This window comes from Thalassophryne amazonica, chromosome 14 (assembly GCF_902500255.1).
Source record: "Thalassophryne amazonica chromosome 14, fThaAma1.1, whole genome shotgun sequence".
NCBI lineage: Eukaryota > Metazoa > Chordata > Actinopteri > Batrachoidiformes > Batrachoididae > Thalassophryne > Thalassophryne amazonica.
The window spans coordinates 68,497,616-68,521,706 of NC_047116.1; the positions used below are offsets into that span (position 1 = coordinate 68,497,616).

A 24,091-nucleotide genomic window follows, 5' to 3' on the forward strand; every position below is an offset into this window, starting at 1 on the left:
CTGCAATCCTGCCCGAGATGTTTTCCAGTGTGCGGTTAACACCCGCCGACTGCGCAGCCACTGTCTTCCCAATCGAATCAATCATGTAGGGCAGTCTGGACAGCCCAATCAAAGCTGCCTCCACTTTCTTGATTTTCCGGTAAACCAGCGCCATGCCCGCTCCACACAGCAGAAAGCCGGTCACCACCAAGCCAAATATATACACATCTTCGACGTCCTCCACAGAAAGCATGTAAAGGCACATGACCTGCCATCTCCTCCACGAGTCCATCACGTAACCCATCACATGCGTCCCGGCAGGACAGGTCGGGTCCTCCGCCCCCGAATGTCTTGTAGAAAAAAATAGTGTCAATTGCGTTCAAAGACCACTTTAACAGATCCATTTTTGTCGTTTTCCAGAAAAGCAAAGCTGCAGCCTCACAGACAATACGCCACAGAAGCAGGAAAGATAAGGAGGGAGGGAGAAGAGAAAAGTGCGTCCGTCTCGGCCGAGTGCAAGCTGGCAAAAAAAAAAAAAAAATCATACCTTATTAATCATATTTACATCAAAAGGCTTTTTTTACATTTTATCTCAAGGTTTATGCAGCTGCATGTGTCAAGCCAAACTGACCAGCAATGGAGCCGTGGCCCACAGCGGCCTGGGTTGTACTGCTGATCATTGCCATGGAACTGAAGAAGGGTGTCCACTCAAGGGACTTCACCGAGCAAGACATCTTCTTCCTTCATCCTTCAAGTAAGTTTGAAATTCACATTTTAGATGGCATGGCGTTATTGCCTCCTAAATTGTGCCACATAAAGTTGCCAAAACTGTTTTTATTAGTTTAACTTTGCCAAACCTGTTCATATATGGTTTATCTTATTTATCCAAACAATTAAATCAAGCCAATATTTGTCCTTCTGGGAATTGATGGCAAGATTTGGCACCCAATGGGCTGTCTGGAGGCCCTTCAGGGCGGTACCGGTTGTCTCCCAGGTGGTTTCTGCACCTCTTCTTCGGTGCAGGAGCCTTGACCTGGTTACGTGTGTTGGTGCCTGGGAGTGTTCCTCTTTCCCCAGTGGGCAATTCCAGGCAGAGCATTAACATTCTGTCTCTGTGGGGTTATGGTTTCTGCCGGTTTCTGCCTAGCATTGGGACCAGGGGTTATGTCCTCTGTCTTCTGCTCACAGAGAAGCTTGTTGTGCTCAGGGCGAGTTGCTCTGTGGTGCTTGTTGTGGCTGCAGTGCCCTGTGTGGCTGTGGGATTGTGTCTCATTTTGGGGACCATATGGCTTTGATACACTTTATCTTTTACATTAGGCACATAGATTCACAACTTTCCTCCATGCATATACACATGCACATTTAACCTTTCTTAGTATACACCGTATTTCTGGGATCACAACTGTCATCCTGGCTTCCTACTTGGGTGAGCATGTTTTGTAGTCTGCTTGTTTATTTGTTTGTTTGCTTGCTTATTGTTTTTTCTCTCTCTCTCTCTCTTTCCGCACTGTCGTTGGTATCTTTGCTGTTATCACAAACACTGTTTTTGTTGGTGTGTTTTACTATCACAGTTGTTATTGCATTCACTGTTCAATTGTGCTGCTGGAATTTTAAAAATGTAATATATTGTTTATGGTATAATTCCCCTCCTGTCCACCCCCATGGCCCCCTCTGCAGGTGGGGCCATGGGGGTCGGGTGCAGAGAGGATTGGGTGTCGTTCGAGGGCGGGTGGCCCGGCGGCCCGGTCCATGCACACAGCCCCTGGCTGTTGGGACGTGGAATGTCACCTCGCTAGGGGGGAAGGAGCCTGAGCTTGTGGAGGTTGAGAGATACCGACTAGAGATAGTCGGGCTCACCTCCACGCACAGCTTGGGCTCTGGTACCCAACTCCTGGAGAAGGGCTGGATGCTTCATTTTTCTGGCGTTGTCCACGGGGAGAGGCGGAGAGCTGGGGTTGCATCGCTTATTGCTCCCCAGCTCAGTCGCCATGTGTTGGAGTTTACGCCAGTGAATGAGAGGGTCGCGCCCCTATGCCTTCGGGTCGGGGACAGGTCTCTCACCGTTATCTCGGCCTACGGGCCGAGCAGCAGTGCACAGTACCCGACCTTCCTGGAGTCCCTGGGAGGGGTACTAGATAGCGCTCCGACTGGGGACTCCATTGTTCTCCTCTGGGATTTCAACGCCCACGTGGGCGGTGACAGTGAGACCTGGAGGGGTGTGATTGGGAAGCACGGCCTCCCCGAAATGAACCCGAGCGGTGTTCAGTTGTTGGACTTCTGTGCTAGTCACAGTTTGTCCATCACGAACACCATGTTCGAGCACAAGGGTGTCCATAAGTGCACGTGGCACCAGGACACCCTGAACCGGAGGTCGATGATCGACTTTGTAGTCGTATCATCTGACCTTTGGCCACGTGTCTCGGACACTTGAGTGAAGAGAGGGGCAGAGCTGTCGACCGATAACCACCTGATGGTGAGTTGGATCCGCTGGGAGGGGAGGAAGCCGGTCAGACCTGGCAGGCCCAAATATATCGTGAGGGTCTGCTGTGAACGACTGGCGGAACCCTCTGTCAGCGAGGTCTTCAACTCCCACCTCCGGGTGAGCTTCTCCCAGATCCCGAGGGAGGTTGAAGACATGGAGTCCGAGTGGACCATGTTCTCCACCTCCACTGTCGATGTGGCCGCTCGTAGCTGTGGTCGCAAGGTCTCTGGTGCCTGTCGCGGCGGCAATGCCCGAACCCGGTGGTGGACACCGGAAGTAAGGGATGCCGTCAAGCTGAAGAAGGAGTCCTACTTATCTTTGATGGTAGGTGGGACCCCAGAGGCAGCTGACAGGTACCAGCAGGCCAAGCGTGCCGCAGCCCGTGCAGTCGCAGAGGCAAAAACTCGGGTCTGGGAGGAGTTCGGGGAGGCTATGGAGGAGGACTATCGGTCGGCCTCAAAGAGATTCTGGCAAACTGTCCGACGCCTCAGGAGGTGGAAGCAGCTCTCCACCAACACTGTTTACGGTGCGGGTGGGGAGCTGTTGACCCTGACTGGGGTTGTTGTCGGGCGGTGGAAGGAGTACTTCGAGGATGTCCTCAATCCCATCGTCACGTCTTCCAAAGAGGAAGCAGAGACTGGGGACTCAGAGGCGGACTCATCCATTACCCGGGCCGAAGTCACCGAGGTCAAGATAGGTTGACTATAAAGTGAGTATTGGCAAAACGGGTTATCATTTTCATGTTGAGGTGGCGGGGGTGGGGGGGGTGTTGTTGGCAGCTCCAGACTGACAGTCAAAAATCACATGAAAGATTTTTGTCCCCCCCCCCCCCCAAAAAAAAAATCTGGTACAAGCCTCATTCATAGCTGTTTTGAAATGCAATTCAAAACTCATTTTTTCAAATCCATTTTGTCCTGATTCTGGGTGTGTTTTATTACATCTGACATTTGACACCACATAAAGTTCATATTTAAGTCAGGTGTACACAAAACATGCTTGTTCTGTGCTCTGGAAGGCAGTTCTATGCATGCTGTATGGATTTGGTAGCACTAACAAAACAAAGAAGGCAAGCTTCCTTCATCTTACACGCTGTCTCATTATTTGAAGAAAACTTACTCCATGGCTTCAGATTGTTGTAATAAGCAAGGCCATTTCACTACCCCCAATTGTGATTTGTTGATGTTACAACCAGTTCCATACAGGCTGCATGTGTGTACAATGTCAACAACGATCATCATCCTCTATTCCATCTCACTCTATCTGCTGGAGTTTTCTTATGGTGATGTTCAAGACTGGCGAGTGTCTTCCCCCATTTTATCAGCTGTGCCAGCTGGACGTATAGTAGCTAATATTAATCTTGCTTACTATTTTTTAAAAATCGGCACAGTCATTGGAGCCAAAAATCATAAGTGGGAAACAGCCCTAACCCATATCATTTTTAGTCTAAATGTTCAAACTGTTTTTGAGATCCTGCTTTAATTTATTTACTAAACAAGAAGGTAAATGTTCATTGCATAGGACAATGCTGTTTTTTGCAGCCACCCCGTTTCCTGGTGGATTCAAGTGCTTTACCTGTGAAGATGCACAAGACAACTACCAGTGCAACCGCTGGGCACCAGATGTGTACTGCCCACGTGGTAAGATATCTTTGTGTATTTCAATGCCTTTTCTTAAGTCCTTGATGCATCCATAAACAAAAGCACCATCACACTGCTGTACTACATAACAGTTGCAGCACAGTGCCTTAGTGGTTAGCACTGTTGCCTCACAGCGAGGACATGGGTTCGATTCCCACCAGTGGCCTTTCTGTGTGGAGTTTACGTGTTCTCCCCATGTTTGTGTGCCTTCTCTCTGGGTGCTCCAGTTTCCTCCCACATCCAAAGACACGCAGGTTAAGTGGATTGGAAACTTTAAATTGTCCATAGGTGTGCATGCGGCTGTGAGTATGTTTGTTTGTCTATATGTGGCCCTGCGACAGACTGGTATCCTGTCCAGGGTGTACCCTGCCTCACGCTCTATGACTGCTGGGATAGGCTCCACCCCCTCACAACCCTTAATTGGGCTAACCGGTTTAAGATGAGTGAGTGTGTTGTTACATTTGTGGTTGAATGTTTACATACACTCATCATGGTATGTCATGGTCATTTTGGGATGTTGATGTCTTTAAACTGTTCTTTTGCCAGGGTGGAATGATTATACAACATACATCATACATCATTAATGACTTAAAAAAAACAAAAATTGGGTGCACAACTTTGAATTTATTTGGGCTCTTCTCTAATCCACACAGGGTCAAAATTATACATGCAGGCTCAAATCAGCATACTCCCCCACTAATATTTAATTAAATGTCTCTTAGCAAGTTGCACCTTGACCAGAAGCTTTTGGTAGCCAGACTCTTGGTGATACTCTATAAATTTTCAATCGGGTTGAATTTAAGGCTTTAGGAAAGCCATTCCAGAAGCTCAATATTAGACTGCTTTATCCAACCCACAACTAGTTTTTATGTCAGTTTGGGATCATTGCCCTGTTGGAACACAAATGTGACCAAGTTTCAACAGTCTAGCTGTTGATTTGTAGATAGTCCTCCTTCTTCATTACGCCATCCACTTTGTTCAATGCACCAATACAGCAAAACAGCTCCAGAGCATGATGCTACCACGGTGTTTGGCAGTTGCTACAGTGTTGTTAGGTTTGAAAGTCTCATCCTTACTCCTCCAAACATGCCTCTTGTCATTGTGGCCAAATAGCTCAGTCTTTGTCTCATCTGACCATAACCGTTTTCACCAGAAGGCTTTTGGCTTGTCCATGTGGGTAGCTGCAAATTTCAGTCTAGCTTGAAGGTGATTTTGGAGCAGGGGCTTATTTCTTGATCAGCACCCTCTCAGTCCATGGCAATGTAAAACTCACTACACTGTGAACATTGATGCTGGTGTTCCAGGATTTAGCTGCTGTCTTTCTCCAGTGTTGAGTTGAACATGTTTGAGTTGGGTCGTTCTCACCTGGTGATGCAGTATTTTCTCGGCCTCTTAAGGTGCTTTTCATTTGGGACCACTCGGCTTGGCTCAACTCGACTCAGCAGGGTACCAGGCATGTCGTTTTCCATTACAACTGAGAACCTCCTCAATGTGGGCGGGGTTGTCAGAGCACGATTGCTCGAAACTGCTGTGATGTTGATTTATACGCAACACAAACATAAACAATGGAGGACATCGACGTGATGGTGTATTTGCTCTAGAGAAGGCTGCAGGCGACGAGACGAAACATGCTTGAAAAGTACAGGACACTTTGGGAAGCCATACAACAGTATGAAGCCGAAGACGAGAGGACACAAGCAGCTAAAAGATGACACATGAGGGTAAGATAATTGTAGCTAACACTAGCTTCCTAGGTAGCTCATGAATCCCATGTGTCTATTGTCTATTTGTGCATTTACCGACGTTTATGTAAAAAACATTGGTTTGGCATTTCAATCATTAATTAACATCGGCATGGAAACTCGAACAGGCTTAATACAGATTAAAAATGTTTGATTCATGATGCTTTTCATCCAGATTTTAATGTTCAATGGACAGATTTAAAAATGAAATCTAATAAGATAATTATTAAAGGAGTCATATTGTGTAAAATCACCTTTAACATCTCCAAACTCCTGCAATTCTGTGAGTATTTTTACAGACATTTTCCTAATTTAAGATCAATTTACATCACAGCTGGTGTAACACCTCCTTGACAAACAGAATAGAATCAGATTTATTGCCAAGTAAGTTCTCACATACAAGGAATTTGATCTGGTGTCATTGGTGCATAGACAACAATAAAAAGAAAAGAAAAAATACTTCTGTAAGAAGTAATGGTGCATAAACAGGAATAAAAAGAAAATGAAACAATACTTCTGTAAGAAGCAAAAGGTGTCAAATAGACAAATAAGCAAACAGGCAAAACTATGTTCACTGTCAAAAAAATAAAACAGCATTATTTATTAGTCTAGTTGCAGATGGATAGAATCTGTTTTGTGTCTTGAGGTTTTAGACCTGATGGACCTCAGCGGTCTGCCAGAGGGGAGGGTAACAAAAAGTTTGTGTCCTGGGTGAGAGGGATCATCCACTATCTTCCTTGCTCACCCCAGGGCCCTGAAGGTGTACAGGTCCTGTAGGGATGACAGATTGCAGTCGATCACCTTCAATCAATCAATCAATTTTATTTATATAGCGCCAAATCACAACAAACAGTTGCCCCAAGGCGCTTTATATTGTAAGGCAAGGCCATACAATAATTACGTAAAAACCCCCAATGGTCAAAACGACCCCCTGTGAGCAAGCACTTGGCGACAGTGGGAAGGAAAAAGTCCCTTTTAACAGGAAGAAACCTCCAGCAGAACCAGGCTCAAGGAGGGGCAGTCTTCTGCTGGGACTGGTTGGGGCTGAGGGAGAGAACCAGGAAAAAGACATGCTGTGGAGGGGAGCAGAGATCAATCACTAATGATTAAATGCAGAGTGGTGCATACAGAGCAAAAAGAGAAAGAAACACTCAGTGTATCATGGGAACCCCCCCAGCAGTCTAAGTCTATAGCAGCATAACTAAGGGATGGTTCAGGGTCACCTGATCCAGCCCTAACTATAAGCTTTAGCAAAAAGGAAAGTTTTAAGCCTAATCTTAAAAGTAGAGAGGGTGTCTGTCTCCCTGATCGGAATTGGGAGCTGGTTCCACAGGAGAGGAGCCTGAAAGCTGAAGGCTCTGCCTCCCATTCTACTCTTACAAACCCTAGGAACTACAAGTAAGCCTGCAGTCTGAGAGCGAAGCGCTCTATTGGGGTGATATGGTACTATGAGGTCCCTAAGATAAGATGGGACCTGATTATTCAAAACCTTATAAGTAAGAAGAAGAATTTTAAATTCTATTCTAGAATTAACAGGAAGCCAATGAAGAGAGGCCAATATGGGTGAGATATGCTCTCTCCTTCTAGTCCCCGTTAGTACTCTAGCTGCAGCATTTTGAATTAACTGAAGGCTTTTCAGGGAACTAGGACAACGTGATAATAATGAATTACAATAGTCCAGCCTAGAGGAAATAAATGCATGAATTAGTTTTTCAGCATCACTCTGAGACAAGACCTTTCTAATTTTAGAGATATTGCGTAAATGCAAAAAAGCAGTCCTACATATTTGTTTAATATGCGCTTTGAATGACATATCCTGATCAAAAATGACTCCAAGATTTCTCACAGTATTACTAGAGGTCAGGGTAATGCCATCCAGAGTAAGGATCTGGTTAGACACCATGTTTCTAAGATTTGTGGGGCCAAGTACAATAACTTCAGTTTTATCTGAGTTTAAAAGCAGAAAATTAGAGGTCATCCATGTCTTTATGTCTGTAAGACAATCCTGCAGTTTAGCTAATTGGTGTGTGTCCTCTGGCTTCATGGATAGATAAAGCTGGGTATCATCTGCGTAACAATGAAAATTTAAGCAATGCCGTCTAATAATACTGCCTAAGGGAAGCATGTTTAAAGTGAATAAAATTGGTCCTAGCACAGAACCTTGTGGAACTCCATAATTAACCTTAGTCTGTGAAGAAGATTCCCCATTTACATGAACAAATTGTAATCTATTAGATAAATATGATTCAAACCACTGCAGCGCAGTGCCTTTAATACCTATGGCATGCTCTAATCTCTGTAATAAAATTTTATGGTCAACAGTATCAAAAGCAGCACTGAGGTCTAACAGAACAAGCACAGAGATGAGTCCACTGTCTGAGGCCATAAGAAGATCATTTGTAACCTTCACTAATGCTGTTTCTGTACTATGATGAATTCTAAAACCTGACTGAAACTCTTCAAATACACAATTCCTCTGCAGATGATCAGTTAGCTGTTTTACAACTACCCCTTCAAGAATTTTTGAGAGAAAAGGAAGGTTGGAGATTGGCCTATAATTAGCTAAGATAGCTGGGTCAAGTGATGGCTTTTTAAGTAATGGTTTAATTACTGCCACCTTAAAAGCCTGTGGTACATAGCCAACTAATAAAGATAGATTGATCATATTTAAGATCAAAGCATTAAATAATGGTAGGGCTTCCTTGAGCAGCCTGGTAGGAATGGGGTCTAATAGACATGTTGATGGTTCGGATGAAGTAACTAATGAAAATAACTCAGACAGAACAATCTGAGAGAAAGAGTCTAACCAAATACCGGCATCACTGAAAGCAGCCAAAGATAACGATACGTCTTTGGGATGGTTATGAGTAATTTTTTCTCTAATAGTTAAAATTTTATTAGCAAAGAAAGTCATGAAGTCATTACTAGTTAAAGTTAAAGGAATACTCGGCTCAATAGAGCTCTGACTCTTTGTCAGCCTGGCTACAGTGCTGAAAAGAAACCTGGGGTTGTTCTTATTTTCTTCAATTAGTGATGAGTAGTAAGATGTCCTAGCTTTACGGAGGGCTTTTTTATAGAGCAACAGATTCTTTTTCTAGGCTAAGTGAAGATCTTCTAAATTAGTGAGACTTCATTTCCTCTCCAACTTACGGGCTATCTGCTTTAAGCTGCGAGTCTGTGAGTTATACCACGGAGTCAGGCACTTCTGATTTAAAGCTCTCTTTTTCAGAGGAGCTACAGCATCCAAAGTTGTCTTCAATGAGGATGTAAAACTATTGACGAGATACTCTATCTCACTTACAGAGTTTAGGTAGCTACTCTGCACTGTGTTGATATATGGCATTAGAGAACATAAAGAAGGAATCATATCCTTAAACCTAGTTACAGTGCTTTCTGAAAGACTTCTAGTGTAATGAAACTTATTCCCCACTGCTGGGTAGTCCATCAGAGTCAATGTAAATGTTATTAAGAAATGATCGGACAAAAGGGAGTTTTCAGGGAATACTGTTAAGTCTTCAATTTCCATACCATAAGTCAGAACAAGATCTAAGATATGATTAAAGTGGTGGGTGGACTCATTTACATTTTGAGCAAAGCCAATTGAGTCTAATAATAGATTAAATGCAGTGTTGAGGCTGTCATTCTCAGCATCTGTGTGGATGTTAAAATCGCCCACTATAATTATCTTATCTGAGCTAAGCACTAAGTCAGACAAAAGGTCTGAAAATTCACAGAGAAACTCACAGTAACGACCAGGTGGACGATAGATAATAACAAATAAAACTGGTTTTTGGGACTTCCAATTTGGATGGACAAGACTAAGAGTCAAGCTTTCAAATGAATTAAAGCTCTGTCTGGGTTTTTGATTAATTAATAAGCTGGAATGGAAGATTGCTGCTAATCCTCCGCCTCGGCCCGTGCTACGAGCATTCATTTTTTTTGGACACCAGTCAGACAGCCAGCAATTACAATCTTACCAAATTTACGCTTAGCCTTAGCCAGCAGTTTCAAATTTCCTTCAATGTTGCCTGCTCTGGCCCCCGGAAGACAATTGACTATGGTTGCTGGTGTCGCTAACTTCACATTTCTCAAAACAGAGTCCCAATAACCAGAGTTTGATCCTCGGCGGGTGTGTCGACGAGTGGGGAAAAACGGTTAGAAATGTGAACGGGTTGGCGGTGTACACGGGGCTTCTGTTTAGGGCTACGCTTCCTCCTCACAGTCACCCAGTCGGCCTGCTTTCCCGGCTGCTCGGTATCTGCCAGAGGGAAACTAACGGCGGCTAAACTACCTTGGTCCGCACCGACTACAGGGGCCTGGCTAGCTGTAGAATTTTCGCAGGTGCGGAGCCGAGTCTCCAATTCGCCCAGCCTGGCCTCCAAAGCTAAGAATAAACTACACTTATTACAAGCACCATTACTGCTAAAGGAGGCCGAGGAATAACTAAACATTTCACACCCAGAGCAGAAAAGTGCGGGAGAGACAGGAGAAGCCGCCATGCTAAAGCGGCTAAGAGCTAGTAGCTGCGCTAAGCTAGCGGATTCCTAAAAACACACAAAGTGAATAATGTGTAAATAATTTAGAGGTGATTCAGCAGAGGGAGTGCTTTAGTTAAGGCACGTGAAGATTACACTGTGAAACAAAATCGTTATCTAGTTAACTAGATCAATCTAACTGCGCAGATTAAACAGCTAACAGATACAGAAAAACACCGCTGTGCTCCGGAACAGGAAGTGATACAATACCGCAGTTGGCTCTCACTCAACTCACCTTCTCTGCTGCAGTCTGTTCCTGTCTTCAGCAGTGGCAGCAGTTGACCAGATGTTGATGGAGGAGATGTTGGACTCAGTGATGGCAGTGTTGAAGTTCACCATCATTGTTTTTGGCAGGTTGAACTTCCTTAGCTGCCTCAGGAAGTACATCCTCTGTTGCGCTCTCTTGGTGAGAGAGCTGACGTTCAGCTCCCACTTGAGGTTCTGGGTGATGGTGATCCCCAGGTAACGGAAGGACTCCACAATGGTGACTGGGGAGTCAGACAGGGTGATGGGGTTGACCAGAACTGGGGTCTTTCTGTAGTCAACAACCATCTCCACTGTCTTGAGGGCATTGAGCACCAGATTGTTCTGTTTGCACCAGGACACCAGGTGGTGGATCTCCCATCTGTAGGCAGACTCGTCCCCATCAGAGATGAGTCCAGTGAGGGTTGTATCATCTGCGAACTTCAGGAGCGTAACAGAAATAACCCAGATCCTCTAATTTTACTGCCAGTAATTAAATGCCCCAAACACAGATCTGAGGGGTGTTATTTTTGAAAAAATATACGTGCAATTAAATGTGATTAACTTAGATTAATTAAGCACAGACCTTGTAATCAATTAGATTATTTTTTTCCTCACCTGACAGCACAAATGAAATTATGTACGCGGCGTGTGTTTCAGATGGTTTTCTCAGAGTCACCGCTGCAAAACGTTATGGGATAGAATGAGACTCCTTTGTCATCATGTGTCTACACGTTATACACCTGTAGTATTTCACTGTGACGTTTGAACAATAAATTTGTTTACTTTTTGAAGAAATGTCTCCACTTTTCTGTAATATAAATTTGATTTATAAAGGTTACCAAGGTTTACTGACATAAATATGTGGTAAATGCTAAAAATTGGAAAGCTGTTTAAGCATAATGCAATAGTATGATTGAACAAAAACAAGTTTTACATTTAATGGGGCCATAAATGTAAATGGAACTAAACAGACAGTAAAATTGGTTGTTCAAAATATCTGAATAAATTACTTCTGGTTTGGTATAAGTCATCCAGCAGAATTATGAACCATAGTACAATAGTTTGTGGTAAAATGTTACATGTCATTAAACGTTAACTCTCGTATAGCCAGAGTTCCTTGATATAATGGTACTGTCATGAAAGTGTCTATATTTAAACCTTTTCATTTATGTTAAATACCATTTCCTAAAATCTCAGGCTGGACATGATTATTCCAGCATCTTTGTAAATATTCAGGCAAGTGTAGTGTGCAGTGTCTTCTGGAGTAGCAAATTCCAAATTAAAAATTCTTAACCATCATTGCGCCAAAACATCAATGATAAATATTAGTTTTTTTTACTGTTGACACAGCCTGAAATGACATAGAAAATTATGATACAATCACATAAGTCAAATTGTTTACTGTAACTAACAGAAGAACAAATAAAATCTGTGCAACACAGCAAACTATATACAAAAGTTCTACGTCCCATGTGTCTATAGTGGGTCCAGTCCAGGGATGGGTGGGAACGGGTCACACACCCTGGTCACGTATCACATGGACAAGCTGGCCCAGCGGTCCGAGGAATGCCTGATTACATGCAGCTTCCGCCTCCCTTGCATCACGGGAGTCATTGAGGATCATTTGGATGTGCTGATCACGCTGGGCCTGGTTCAGCTCCTGTTGTCTCCCAGCTTCAGCCTCAATCTCACTCAGGATGGACAGATTCTCCTGTTGGAACAGGCTCCTTTTTCTCTTGCCTAGACAATAATGAAGGTAGAAATGGGAAGTGATTAACAAAGGCAAGTTTAAATATATATATATTCAGTAAATATATTTCGAGCTAAAAGCTACATTTATTCTTACCAGTGATTCTCGCAGTCAGACATCCAGGCATTTGCCAGCCAGAAATGTGCCACCATCTATGTTTGGGGGAATCGAGCTGCATCACTAACATCGGAAGCATCATGAAAATTAAGAAACCTAACCTGAACACCTTGGGGTTTTTTTTTCTCATTTTAGACCTATTTCAAAATTTAACTTTTATCATTTTTATAATTTTAGAGGAGGCTGTCCTTTTACAACAGAAATCCTTTTTAGAGTGCATCTGGAAAGTATTCACAGCACTTATTACAGCCTTATTCCAAAATAGAGTAAATTCATTTTTCCCCCTCAAAATTCTACTCAGAATAGCTCATAATGACAACATGATTTTTTTTTTTTTTTTGCAAATTGATTAAAAGTAAAAAAAAAAAACTAAGAAATCACATGTACATAAGTATTCGCACCTCTTGCTCAATACTTTGTTCATGCACATTTGGCAGCAATTAGAGTTTCAAGTCTATCTTATCTTTGGCAGTTTTCCCATTCTTCGTTGCAGCACCTCTCAAGGTCCTGCTGAAAGATGAACTGTAGCTCCAGTCAGAGGTCAAGAGTGCTCTGGAGCAGGTTTTCATCCAAGATGTTTCCTGCCACTGAAAAACATCCTCACAGCATGATGCTGCCACCACCATGCTTCACTGTAGGGATGGTGCCTGGTTTCCTCCAAACATGACACCTGGCATCCACACCAAAGAGTTCAATCTTTGTCTCATCAGACCAGAGAATTTTGTTTTTCATGGTTTGAGAGTCCTTTAGGTGCCTTTTGGCAAACTCCAGGTGGGCTGCCATGTGCCTTTTACTAAGGAGTGGCTTCAGAGTGACCATCATTTTCTTGGTTACCTCCCTGACTAAGGCCCTTCTCCCCTGATTGCTCAGTTTAGACAGTTAGCCAGCTCTGGGAAAAGTTCTGGATCTGAACTTCTTACATTTACAGATGATGGAGGCCACTGTGCTCATTGGGACCTTCAAAGCAGCAGAAATGTTTTTGTTCCCATTCTTGCTTGAAGTACGACTTCAGTTGATCAACAGTCCGGGGTCTCCTTGTCATATCATAATGTGCCACATTGTGATATGGCCTGCCCTTCCCGACGAACGAAGGTTGCCTGAAATGTTACTTTTTTTTTTTTTAAATAAAGCCTTTTTGTATCAGAGCACTGTGGTTGTGCAGATCATTCAGCCTTATTTTATTTATACCTTTATTTTTACCTTTATTATTTTTGGTGCACATTTTCAATGGGCGACAGGTCTGGACTGCAGGCAGGCTCTTTTACTATGAAGCCACACTGTTGTAACGTGCAGAATGTGGCTTGGCATTGTCTTGCTGAATAAACACTGATGTCCCTGAAAAAGACGTTGCTTGGATGGCAGCATGTGTTGCTCCAAAACCTGGATGTACCTTTCAACATTGATGGTGCCATCACAGATGTGTAAGTTGCTCATGCCATGGGTACTAACACACCCCCATACCATCACAGATATGCTGGCTTTTGAACTTTGCGCTGGTAACAATCTGGATGGTCTTTTTCCTCTTTTGTCTGGTGGACATGACGTCCATGATTTCCAAAAACAATTTGAAATGTGGACTCATCAGACCACAGCACACTTTTTCACTTTGTGTCTGTTCATTTCAAATGGGCTCAGGCCCAGAGAAGGTGGTGGCGTTTCTGGATGTTGTTGATGTATGGCTTTCGCTTTGCATGGTAGAGTTTTATCTTGCACTCGTAGATGTAGTGATGAACTGTGTTAACTGACAATGGTTTTCTGAAGTGTTCCTGAGCCCACACGGTAAGATACTTTACACAATGACATTGTTTTTTTTTAATGCAGTGCCACCTGAGGGATCGAAGGTCACAGGCATTCAAAGTTGGTTTTTTGGCCTTGCAGCTTACATGTAGAAAGTTCTCCAGATTCTCTGAATCTTCTGATTATATTATGGACTGTAGATGATGGAATCCCTAAAATCCTTGCAACTGAACGTTGAGAAACTTTTTTCTTAAACTGTTGGACTATTTTTTCATGCAGTTGTTGGTTATCCTCACTCCATCTTTGCTTGTGAATGACTCAGCCTTTTGGGGATGCTGCTTTTATACCCAATCATGACACTCACAGTTCACAAACTCTTATTGAGTGTTGTTAGAAGGAAGGGTGATGTAACACAGTGGTAAACATACCACTGTCCCAGCTTTTATGAAAACGTGTTGCAGGCATCTATTTCAAAATGAGCAAATATTTGCACAAAAACAACAAAGTTTATCAGCTTGAACATTAAATATCTTGTCTTTGTGGTGTATTCAATTGAATATAAGTTGAAGAGGATTTGAAAATCATTGTGTTCTGTTTTATTTACATTTTACACAATGTCCCAACTTCACTGGAATTGGGGTTGTATGTAGACAGGTGTGTGCCTTTCCAAATCATGTCCAATCAGCTGAATTTACCCCAGGTGGTGTTGTGGCTGGGGTGCCTGGCTGGCTTTTGTTTCTGTCCTCTGTTTTCTGTCTTTTGTTTTTCCTTCCAGGTGGCATGCGTTCAGGACTGAGTGGCTGTGTGGCTGAGTTATTAGGACCTCACCCTGATCACCTGAGGCTGGTCATGTGCAGCTCCTCAGGACTCACAGCTGTGGTGCATCTTTATGGATTGGGGCATGGTTGCATTTAAGTCTGGAGTACACAGTGTGTATTTGCCAGAGACTCGACCTTGTGACAAGACTGGTGAGATCGACGTTCAGAGAACCATCTCATCATCATGGATGCAGAGACCGTACCAGGTTTGATGCCATGGTCTGTGAAAGAGGAGGGGGTGAGGTCTCACGCTCGTCAGCACACTTCCTGAGGTACTTTAGGTTTTGTGACTAACATGAGTACAGTCAGTAGATGTGGTGTCCCTCACACCTTATTATATTGAGCTGTTATGTTAGTCGTTCAATCAGCTTCCACTGCAGTGGAGAATTGAACTGGGTGTTCCATGCCTGCAGGGTGGGAAGCTGATTGGTGATTAAGCCAGGAAGTGTTTGCTGTTTATGTACACCTTTGAGTGGTCTCTCTGTGTGTGGAGTGGTGGACTCACATGATGGTTTCTTCTTTCACAGACTCGGTTGGTCGCGGCCACCTGGGGGGTGTCGGCGGGGTCCTTGGGTCCGAACTGTTCTGGCTCCGGACCGTTTGTGCTGCTGGGAGCGCACCGTTGTTCCACCTCACCAGACCGCGCACTTATTTGTTATTAAGCACTCACTGTTATGTCATTAAATTCTGTTATCCTTTGAACCGTGCTCTGCTTATTTTATGCTGGGTCCTTCAAACGCTGGTCGGTTCTCCACCCGCGTCCGACACATAACAGGTGGATTCCAATTAAACTGTAGAAACATCGCAAGGATGATCAGTGGAAACAGGATGCACCTGAGCTCAATTTTGAGCTTTAAGGCAGAGGCTGTGAATGCTTATGTGCTTAAATTTTAATGAAAGTAAAATGGAGGTCATGCTTTTCAGACCCAGCAGTGTCTGTGCTACTCCTTCTTTTGGACCTTGGCCCTCTGCAGCCTTTTCTTAATCCCATAGTCACCTATCTTGGTGTCAAACCTGACAGTGATTTTAAATTGGAAAAGCAGATAAATTCTGTTATTAAATCTAGTTTTTACCATCCTAGGCTTTAATCCCAAGTTAAACCTGTTATATCTTTTATGATTTTTCAACATCTTATTCATGCTTTTATTACAACTCCTTTAGACAACTGCAATCCATTGTATGTTGGTTTTATCCACTCCTTTCTTGAATGCTTACAGTTACTCCAAAATGCTGCTGCTCACCTTTTAACAGGCTCTCACAAGCGAGATCACATTTCCTCTATACTTTTATCACTACACTGCCATCCTGTTCCTTTTGTTGATTGTTTTTAGTCTCCTCGTGGGTCCGCACCAACATACATATCGGACCTATTGAAGCCATTTGTTCCATCGAGGTCCTTTAGGTCTGTCAAACTACTGCTTTTAGTCATCCCTAATTCACAACTTAAAACTAGGAGTTTCCTTGCTTTTTCTGTTATGGCTCCAGACTGTGAAATGAGCTCCTTCTGCATGTGTGGTTGGCCCCACATTGCCTGTTTTTAAAAGTCTTTTAAAAACATAGTTTTTTTTCCCCCTTGGGTTTTAACTCAGCTTGAGTGATGTGTGTTCTTGTGCAATTGCTTCTCCTGTCATGTCTTTCGTCTTCATTTATTGCTGTTTTATTGTTCTGTTTAGCTGTTGTACAGCACTTTGTTAAACCTTGCTGTTTTTTAAATGGGCTCTATATATAAAGCCGGATTGGATTGGATCCGAGCAACTTATACTAAACATACAGTAGTTTGAACAGTTGATGTTGGAATCTACAGTTGTTTACAAATGGCTCCAACAGACCTTCCCAACTTTTTTAAATCTAGAGTTCTCCTTCTTAGACCTTCTTCAGTTCTTTTGGACTTTCTCCTTGTTCTGACTATTGGTCAGTCCAATGAGTGCTGTCAAACATGTCCTTTTTATGCTGGCAATGAGAAACTACCAGTTGTAGTTAATCATGATCACTAACAAGGGGTTAATAGGCCTTGATCTTGTCATGTTAAAAGATTTTAATCCAGTTACATTTTTTCCAAACTCTGATTGGTTAATTGTGTGAGATTTCAGACCATATAATATTGGGGTAACGGTGGTAATCGCCGGTAAAGCTCAATTTGCGACCGTATAACCAGCATGCAACAGCTGCAAATCATCAGAAGCAACAGGGTTATTCCCTAATTGTAGAACCTTCAGCACCATCCAGTTGCAAAATAAATTCAAACCCAATTCTTGTTTTTTGAGTCATTACTGATGATGTAACATAACCTTGTCATGTTAAATAACATTGTAGAACCTTCAGCACCACTTATTAAAAGATTTTAATTAATTAAATTTAACCAGGTTAGTTCCACTGACACCTCTTTTGCAAGGGAGTCCTGGGCCATTATAAAGTTTCCAGTTCACTGAACCTGCATGTCTTTAAAATGTGGGAGGAACCGAGAGCACCTGGAGGAAACCAACACAAACTCTACACAGAAAGGCCACAGGTGGGAATCAATCCCACCGATCTTGCTGTGAGGCAGCAGTGCTAACCACTAAGCCTCTGTGCTGTCAAATGTATGTATATATGAATGTATGTATATATTTGAGCCTGTATGTATAATTTTGATCCTTTGTGGATCCTTTGTGGATCAAAACAAATTCAAACTTGTGCACCTATTTTTTGTTTTATAAAGTCATTAATCATGCATGCTGTACAATCATTCCAGCCCAGAAAAAAGAACAGTTCAAAGACATCTGTAAAAGCACCAAATTACCATGACATTCATGCCCATGACGAGTCTATGTAAAAATCCGACTACAACTGTAAGTGGGCAAACTACTACTGAAGATTTGTTTACGTCATGTTTGTATATAAACCTGTTAAAAAGGCCTGTGTTATGCATTGTGATTGGTAGATAAATGTACAAAAGCAAAGATTACTGGCCTCCCAGCGAAGTGTAATGAGGCTGCTGTAATTGCCTTGTCTGTCTGTCTGCCTCCAGCGATATTTTAACAATGCAAAAACGAATGTCATTTAAAGTTGGTTTTGTCAAACTTAGCTGGCCATCCTCTTGCAACATAGAGCACATTAAGATCATAGGTCAAAGGTGAAGGTCAAATCAGAAGTCATTATCTGTAATGCATTAATGATTAAATCTTGGGAACTAGATGATATATTGGATAGTTTGTACAGTTTTTGCTCTCCTGTGGCAAACAAATGTGTCAGACCTCTGATGTCAATGACGTGATAGTGTTTTGCAGTTTTGAAAATTTAGCTGGTGGAGTTCAGGCACTGCAGTCATCTGGATGCCTTATTTTAACATGACTCTTGTGGTGACAGTGGTAGTGTTTTTTACCTCACAGCAAGGCGGCCCAGTGTTCAAAGTCAATCAGTCCTCCATTTTCACTGTACATCCAAGTTGGCATTCAGCATAAATTTGGGCCAAATCAACATATGGAGCCATACCGGAACTGCTGTGGGTACTACAAAGAGAATGAGACTAACCAAAAATAATAATACACCAATCGCCAATAACACTGACCACTGCCAGGTGAAGAGAATAACATTGATTATCTCATTCCATGGTATATATCAGCGGGTGGGATCTATTAGGCAGCAAGTTAGAATTTTATCCTTAAAGTTAATGAAGCAGCAAAAATATTGATGCATAAAGGTTTGAGCTATTTTGACAAGGGCCAAATTCCAATGGCTGGGCCAGAGCATGCCCAGAACTGCAGCCCTTGAGGGATGTTCCTAGTCTGTACTGACCAACACCTACCAAAAGTGATCTGAGGAAGGAAAACAGGTGAGCTGTGTACAGGGTCGTGCAGAATGTTCTGGGCAAACAAGTCCAATCCATTGAGCCCCCGCCTTGCATCAAGATAAGATAAGATCAACTTTATAGTCTACACCACTCCACAAATCTGTCCACTACACTCCTGTACTCAGCCTCTTGGTCACTGAAAACGTCTGCAGGTGGCAGAAGTTGTGACCAGAACTTGAAGTCTGAGGTGTAGAGTATGAACAGGAAGGGAGAGAGGACCGTCCCTTGTGGTGCCCCTGTGTTGCTCTTGATGGCGACTGATGTAATGTCTCAAAGCCTCACATTCTGTGGGGAGCCTGTGAGCTATTGATAATCCAGGCCACCAGTAGAGCCTCTACCTTCATGTCACTTAGCTTATCGATGAGTAAGTCAGGCTGGATGGTGTTGAACACACTGGAGAAGATGATGGCATCCTCTAATGTACAGGATTTAAATGATCTGCTGACTGTCTTGGTGCCACATACCTTAGCTCACCACGCTGTTTGTCCGGTAATTGGGTCAGGGCTATTTTGGTTGCAAAAGGAGGGCCAACACAATATTATGCAGGTGCTCAAAATATTATGGCTGATTGTGTATTTTAATGCAAGCCCTTAAGGTATGCAGAAAACTTTACAAGCATATCTGTTGATCAGGGTTTAATTACATCCATTTTTATCCGTGCAGTTTCATCTCTTAATACTGTAGTCTTTTCGTTTTAATTCATATAGAGGCAGCACTTTGTTCAAACTTCATGTTGTGTATATTTATTGTTGTTTCAGATGAACTTTCTTTGTTTTTCAGAAGCCAGATATTGTTACACCCACCATATGATGGATGTGAAGGGGAATAGTGTGTCTGTGATAAAACGCTGCGTGGCTTTGGAGGACTGTCTTTCCACAGGATGCACTGAGACAAATCAGGAAGGAACCAAGGTGGGGTGCAGTCCATAGTACTGTCCAACTACTACTTGTACTCAGGGGATGTTTGGGAGCAAGCACTGGTGCCACACATCGCTGCATCCATCGTACTACAGAACCACTGTGGCCCAGATTAGCAACCATGTGCAGTTAACACAAATATTACATTTAACCCTTATTCACTCCACATGAAGAAGGAAGACTAAAGTGAGTCAGCCCTCACTAATTTAGTTCCTAAGATAAGATTTCAGCATCCTGGGTAATTTAATTACCACCCATTGGATGATCTCTGTGTGATGGTTCCTCCATCATAAATCTTATCACATGTGATGCTGTTTAGATTACAGCATCAATACAGATTAATACACTTACAGTCATACATTTATGCAGTTTCTCAATACATTGATTTCTAACATTTTGATTTTTTTTAATTTAATTCTAAATCATTCTGCACAAATTTAACACCACCACAATGGTTCATTTAATGACCTACTTGTTGTGTTACTGAAATAACCATTTTGAGAAATGCATAACTGGAAATAAATGTCTCTGTTTGCCTAAATTTTTGTTTTTATCATTATTGTTGAACATGACAATGTTGAAATATAATGATTTAAGCACAAACTGTGACTCAGTTGCAGAGACTGGCAGGATGTCACACCTTGCTCATATACGAACAATCGAACAGTCCATCATGTCTTATTAAGTGGAATAAATGTGCAAGTTATGACTCACTAATACACAGCATCATTATACAGTTGTATGTAAAAGTTTGGGCACCCCTGATAATTTTCATGGTTTTCCTTTATAAATCATTGGTTGTCTGGATCAGAAATTTCAGTTAAATATATCATATAGCAGATGAACACACTGATATTTGAGAAGTGAAATTAAGTTTCTAGTATTTACAGAAAGTGTGCAATAATTACTTAAACAAAATTAGGCAGGTGCATAAATTTGGGCACCCTTGTCATTTTATTGATTTGAATACATTTAGCACTAATTATTGGAACACAACATTGGTTTGGTAAGCTCATTGACCCTTGACCTCCTTACACAGGTGAATCCAATCATGAGAAAGGGTATTGAAGATGGCCATTTGCAAATATTTCCCCTCTTTGCATCTCTTCTAATGAGTGGCAACATGGGAGCCTCTAAACAACTCTCAAATGACCTGAAAACAAAGATAGGTCCACATCATAGTTTAGGGGAAGGATACAAAAAGCTATCTCAGAGATTTTAGCTGTCAGTTTCCACTGTGAGGAACATAGTGAGGAAATGGAAGACCACAGGCACAGTACTAGTTAAGGCCTGAAGTGGCAGGTCAAGAAAAATCTCAGATAAGCTGAAGCAAAGGATGGTGAGAACAGTCATAGTCACCCCACAGACCTGCTCCAAAGACCTACAACATGATCTTGCTGCAGATAGTGTCTCTGTGCATTGTTCAACTATATAGCCCACATTGCACAAGGAGATGCTGGAATGCAGAGGAAGCCTTTTCTGAATACACGCCACAAACAGAGTTGCTTGAGGTATGCTAAAGCACAATTGTTGCGCCGGGGCTGGATCTTTGAACAAGACAACGACCGTAAACACTGCTCAAAGTCTACTAAAGCATTCATGCAGAGGAACAAGTACAACGTTCTGGAATGGCCATCTCAGTCCCCAGACCTGAATATTATTGAAAATCTGTGGTGTGATTTTAAGCGAGCTGTCCATGCTCAGAAACCAACAAACCTGACTGAGCTGGAGATGTTTTGTAAATAAGAATGGTCCAAAATACCTTCAACCAGAATCCAGACTCTCATTGGAAGCTATAGGAAGCGTTTAGAGGCTGTTATTTCTGCAAAAGGAGGATCTACTAAATACTGATCCATTTTTTCTGTTGGGGTGCCCACATTTAAGCACCTGCCTAATTTTATTTAAAAATTTATTCCACACTTTCCTTAAATCTTATAAACTTCATTTCACTTCTCAAATATTACTGTGTTTGTCTGCTATATAATATATTTCTCTGAAATTTCTGATCCAGACAACCATTGATTTATAAAGGAAAATTAAGAAAATTATCAGTGGTGCCCAAACCTTTGCATACAACTGTATGTGTAATGCTGCCACTTGCATTTTTCCTACTATCTAGCTTCAACATTTCCAAAATGTTCATACACATGGGTCACAGTTTACGTACTGTACTAATTTGTTTTCATAAATTACAGCGCTTGTGTGTTAATACGGGAACTCTGCCTGTGGCTGCTGTCAGCTTGTTGTTCCACACTGCTGCAGCCAGTTGACTGATGAGTGCCAGGCTTCATAAGGAGCTCTCTCATGAAGAGATGAAGAGTCTTTTCTGTTTTGCTCGATTTTAGTCTTTCTCGTCATTTATCCTTCCAGCCATCTGCCCTTGACCTTGAGGCTGTTTTCTGACTTTGAGATCTGCTTAACTCATGAATGCCTCGTCTATTGTCTTCTGATCATCCAGCTATGACCCAGGCTTGTATATCGACTACGGTATTTGTCCTACTGATTGGAGACCTCATCCTGCTTGATAAACTAAGTCCAATTGCAGTGGAGTGTGCAAATGGAAGAATTGATTAAAGTCTGCATATTGATGAAGTGGATTGACTCTGTTAACCCACCCTCTGACAATTCCCTGCCTGGTCAAAGCATTTGTTTGACTGCCTCACTCCTGTGTTCAGGACCTGGTAACTCATCCCATCCGTGCAGCCGTGGTCAGGTCCTTATTTGACTCCATCCTGAAGTTACTGCTGATCCTCCCAGCTTTTATATATTACTCCACAACAAAAATGGGTTTTACTTCTTCCCAGTTTGGTGACTGATCAGCAGTGTGGATCAGTTATTCTTTCACATGACAACAGTCAGGAATTCAACACCTTTAAAGAGCAGATATAACAAAAACTAATGGCCAACAACAAAGATCTACAGCAACAAGAACAAACTATCAAAGAAGCACAGACATGTATTGAGGAACTTGAGGAATGGAACATGGAGGTGCTGCTGACTGCACTCGAAGATCAGAAAAGTGACTGACCTTGAGTGAAGGTTTCAGAGTCTGGTTGTTCATTCATTGCTTTTCTTTGTGTTCATTTTCTTGTTGGGGTTTTTCTACGTACTTGGGTCTGTCTGTAGCTTTCTTTCTTGTTTGTCTCTTTGCTCTTGGTGCAGGGTGCCTCTCTCTCTCTCTGGCGACACCCTGTTTTCTGGTGCTTTCCATGCACACCTGTTCTTGATTTGCTGATTGTCACCTGGGGTTATTTAAGCTCACTGGTTGTGTTTGTTCCTCGCCAGATTGATGCGTCTTGTGCCTTCTCTCCAGCACTCATTTTCGTGTTCCATAGTCCTGCCTGCCTCATTGTGTTCACGACCTCCTGCCCGTTTGTTCCAACCTCGCCTAAGCCTGATGATTGTTGCACTGCTGTGTCTTTTTTGGACTGCCTTCCCATGCACCGCCCCTTGCTATCCACACCACTAGTCTTTCAACAACCAGAGCTGTTTGTATGAGCCTTGCATTTGTGTCCTAACAAAACCGCCTGTCACTGACTGAGGAAACCAACCTGTTGATTCAGTATATGTCAGGGCTACATGTCCAGTGCTGGAGCAGCAGCATTATCCATAGTTGTCAACTTTCTCTAATTCGACACAAAGGAAATGATACACCACAAATCAGGGCAGAAGTGTATTAAAAAATGACTAGCCTATATTTTTTCATAACTATGCGATTGAGGTGGTGCTGAAATCCTTTGCAAAATATAGAAGGTGCTGAATTACAAAAAAATGATCAAATTCATTCATTCATTTCCTATACCCATGTACTGCAATTAAGGATCATGGGGACTGGAACCTGTCCCAGCAGTCATGGGGCGTGAGACAGGGTACACCCTGGACAGGATGCCAGTCTATGGCAGGGCGAGATCAAATTCCATGATGGGAATTTAAATATGCTGGACTGGCAGCCAATTTGATAGCAGTGCATGGGAAGCAACGGCAAAGACAGAGGAGAGGGGCCTCATCCTATAGGTGCAACATGCCAAGGAATGTGATTCTGTGGAAAACCAGATAAAAAGAGCCTTCAAATAGTAGAGAGCTAGAAGATGATCCCTGTGCAGAGCGAGGAGAGTCAGAGAGCAAGGAGTGTCAGAGATAAAGTAAAACAGCAGAGGCTTGACGCAGGACATCCACTTAATTGATTTTTTCAAATTAATACAAGATAAACTCTCGGGCAGAATTATTTTTTTAATCTGATAAAGTATAAATTAAATTACAAAAACAACTTAATTGTTTATGAAATGAACAGGTCAACATTTT

At 42.5% G+C, this 24,091-nt stretch overlaps 1 protein-coding gene across 1 annotated transcript in view; it reads left to right on the forward strand.

Moving 5' to 3' along the window:
- Positions 1-577: 577 nt before the first annotated feature.
- LOC117525340 (ly6/PLAUR domain-containing protein 6-like) overlaps positions 578-24,091 on the forward strand; it is a 34,068-nt gene continuing 10,554 nt past the window's right edge. Inside the window, exons 1-3 of the mRNA XM_034187178.1 lie at positions 578-733; positions 4,000-4,098; positions 19,653-19,783. Of these exons, the coding sequence (XP_034043069.1) occupies positions 616-733; positions 4,000-4,098; positions 19,653-19,783 (348 nt within the window). The 5' untranslated portion in view covers positions 578-615. The remainder of the gene's footprint in view (positions 734-3,999; positions 4,099-19,652; positions 19,784-24,091) is intronic.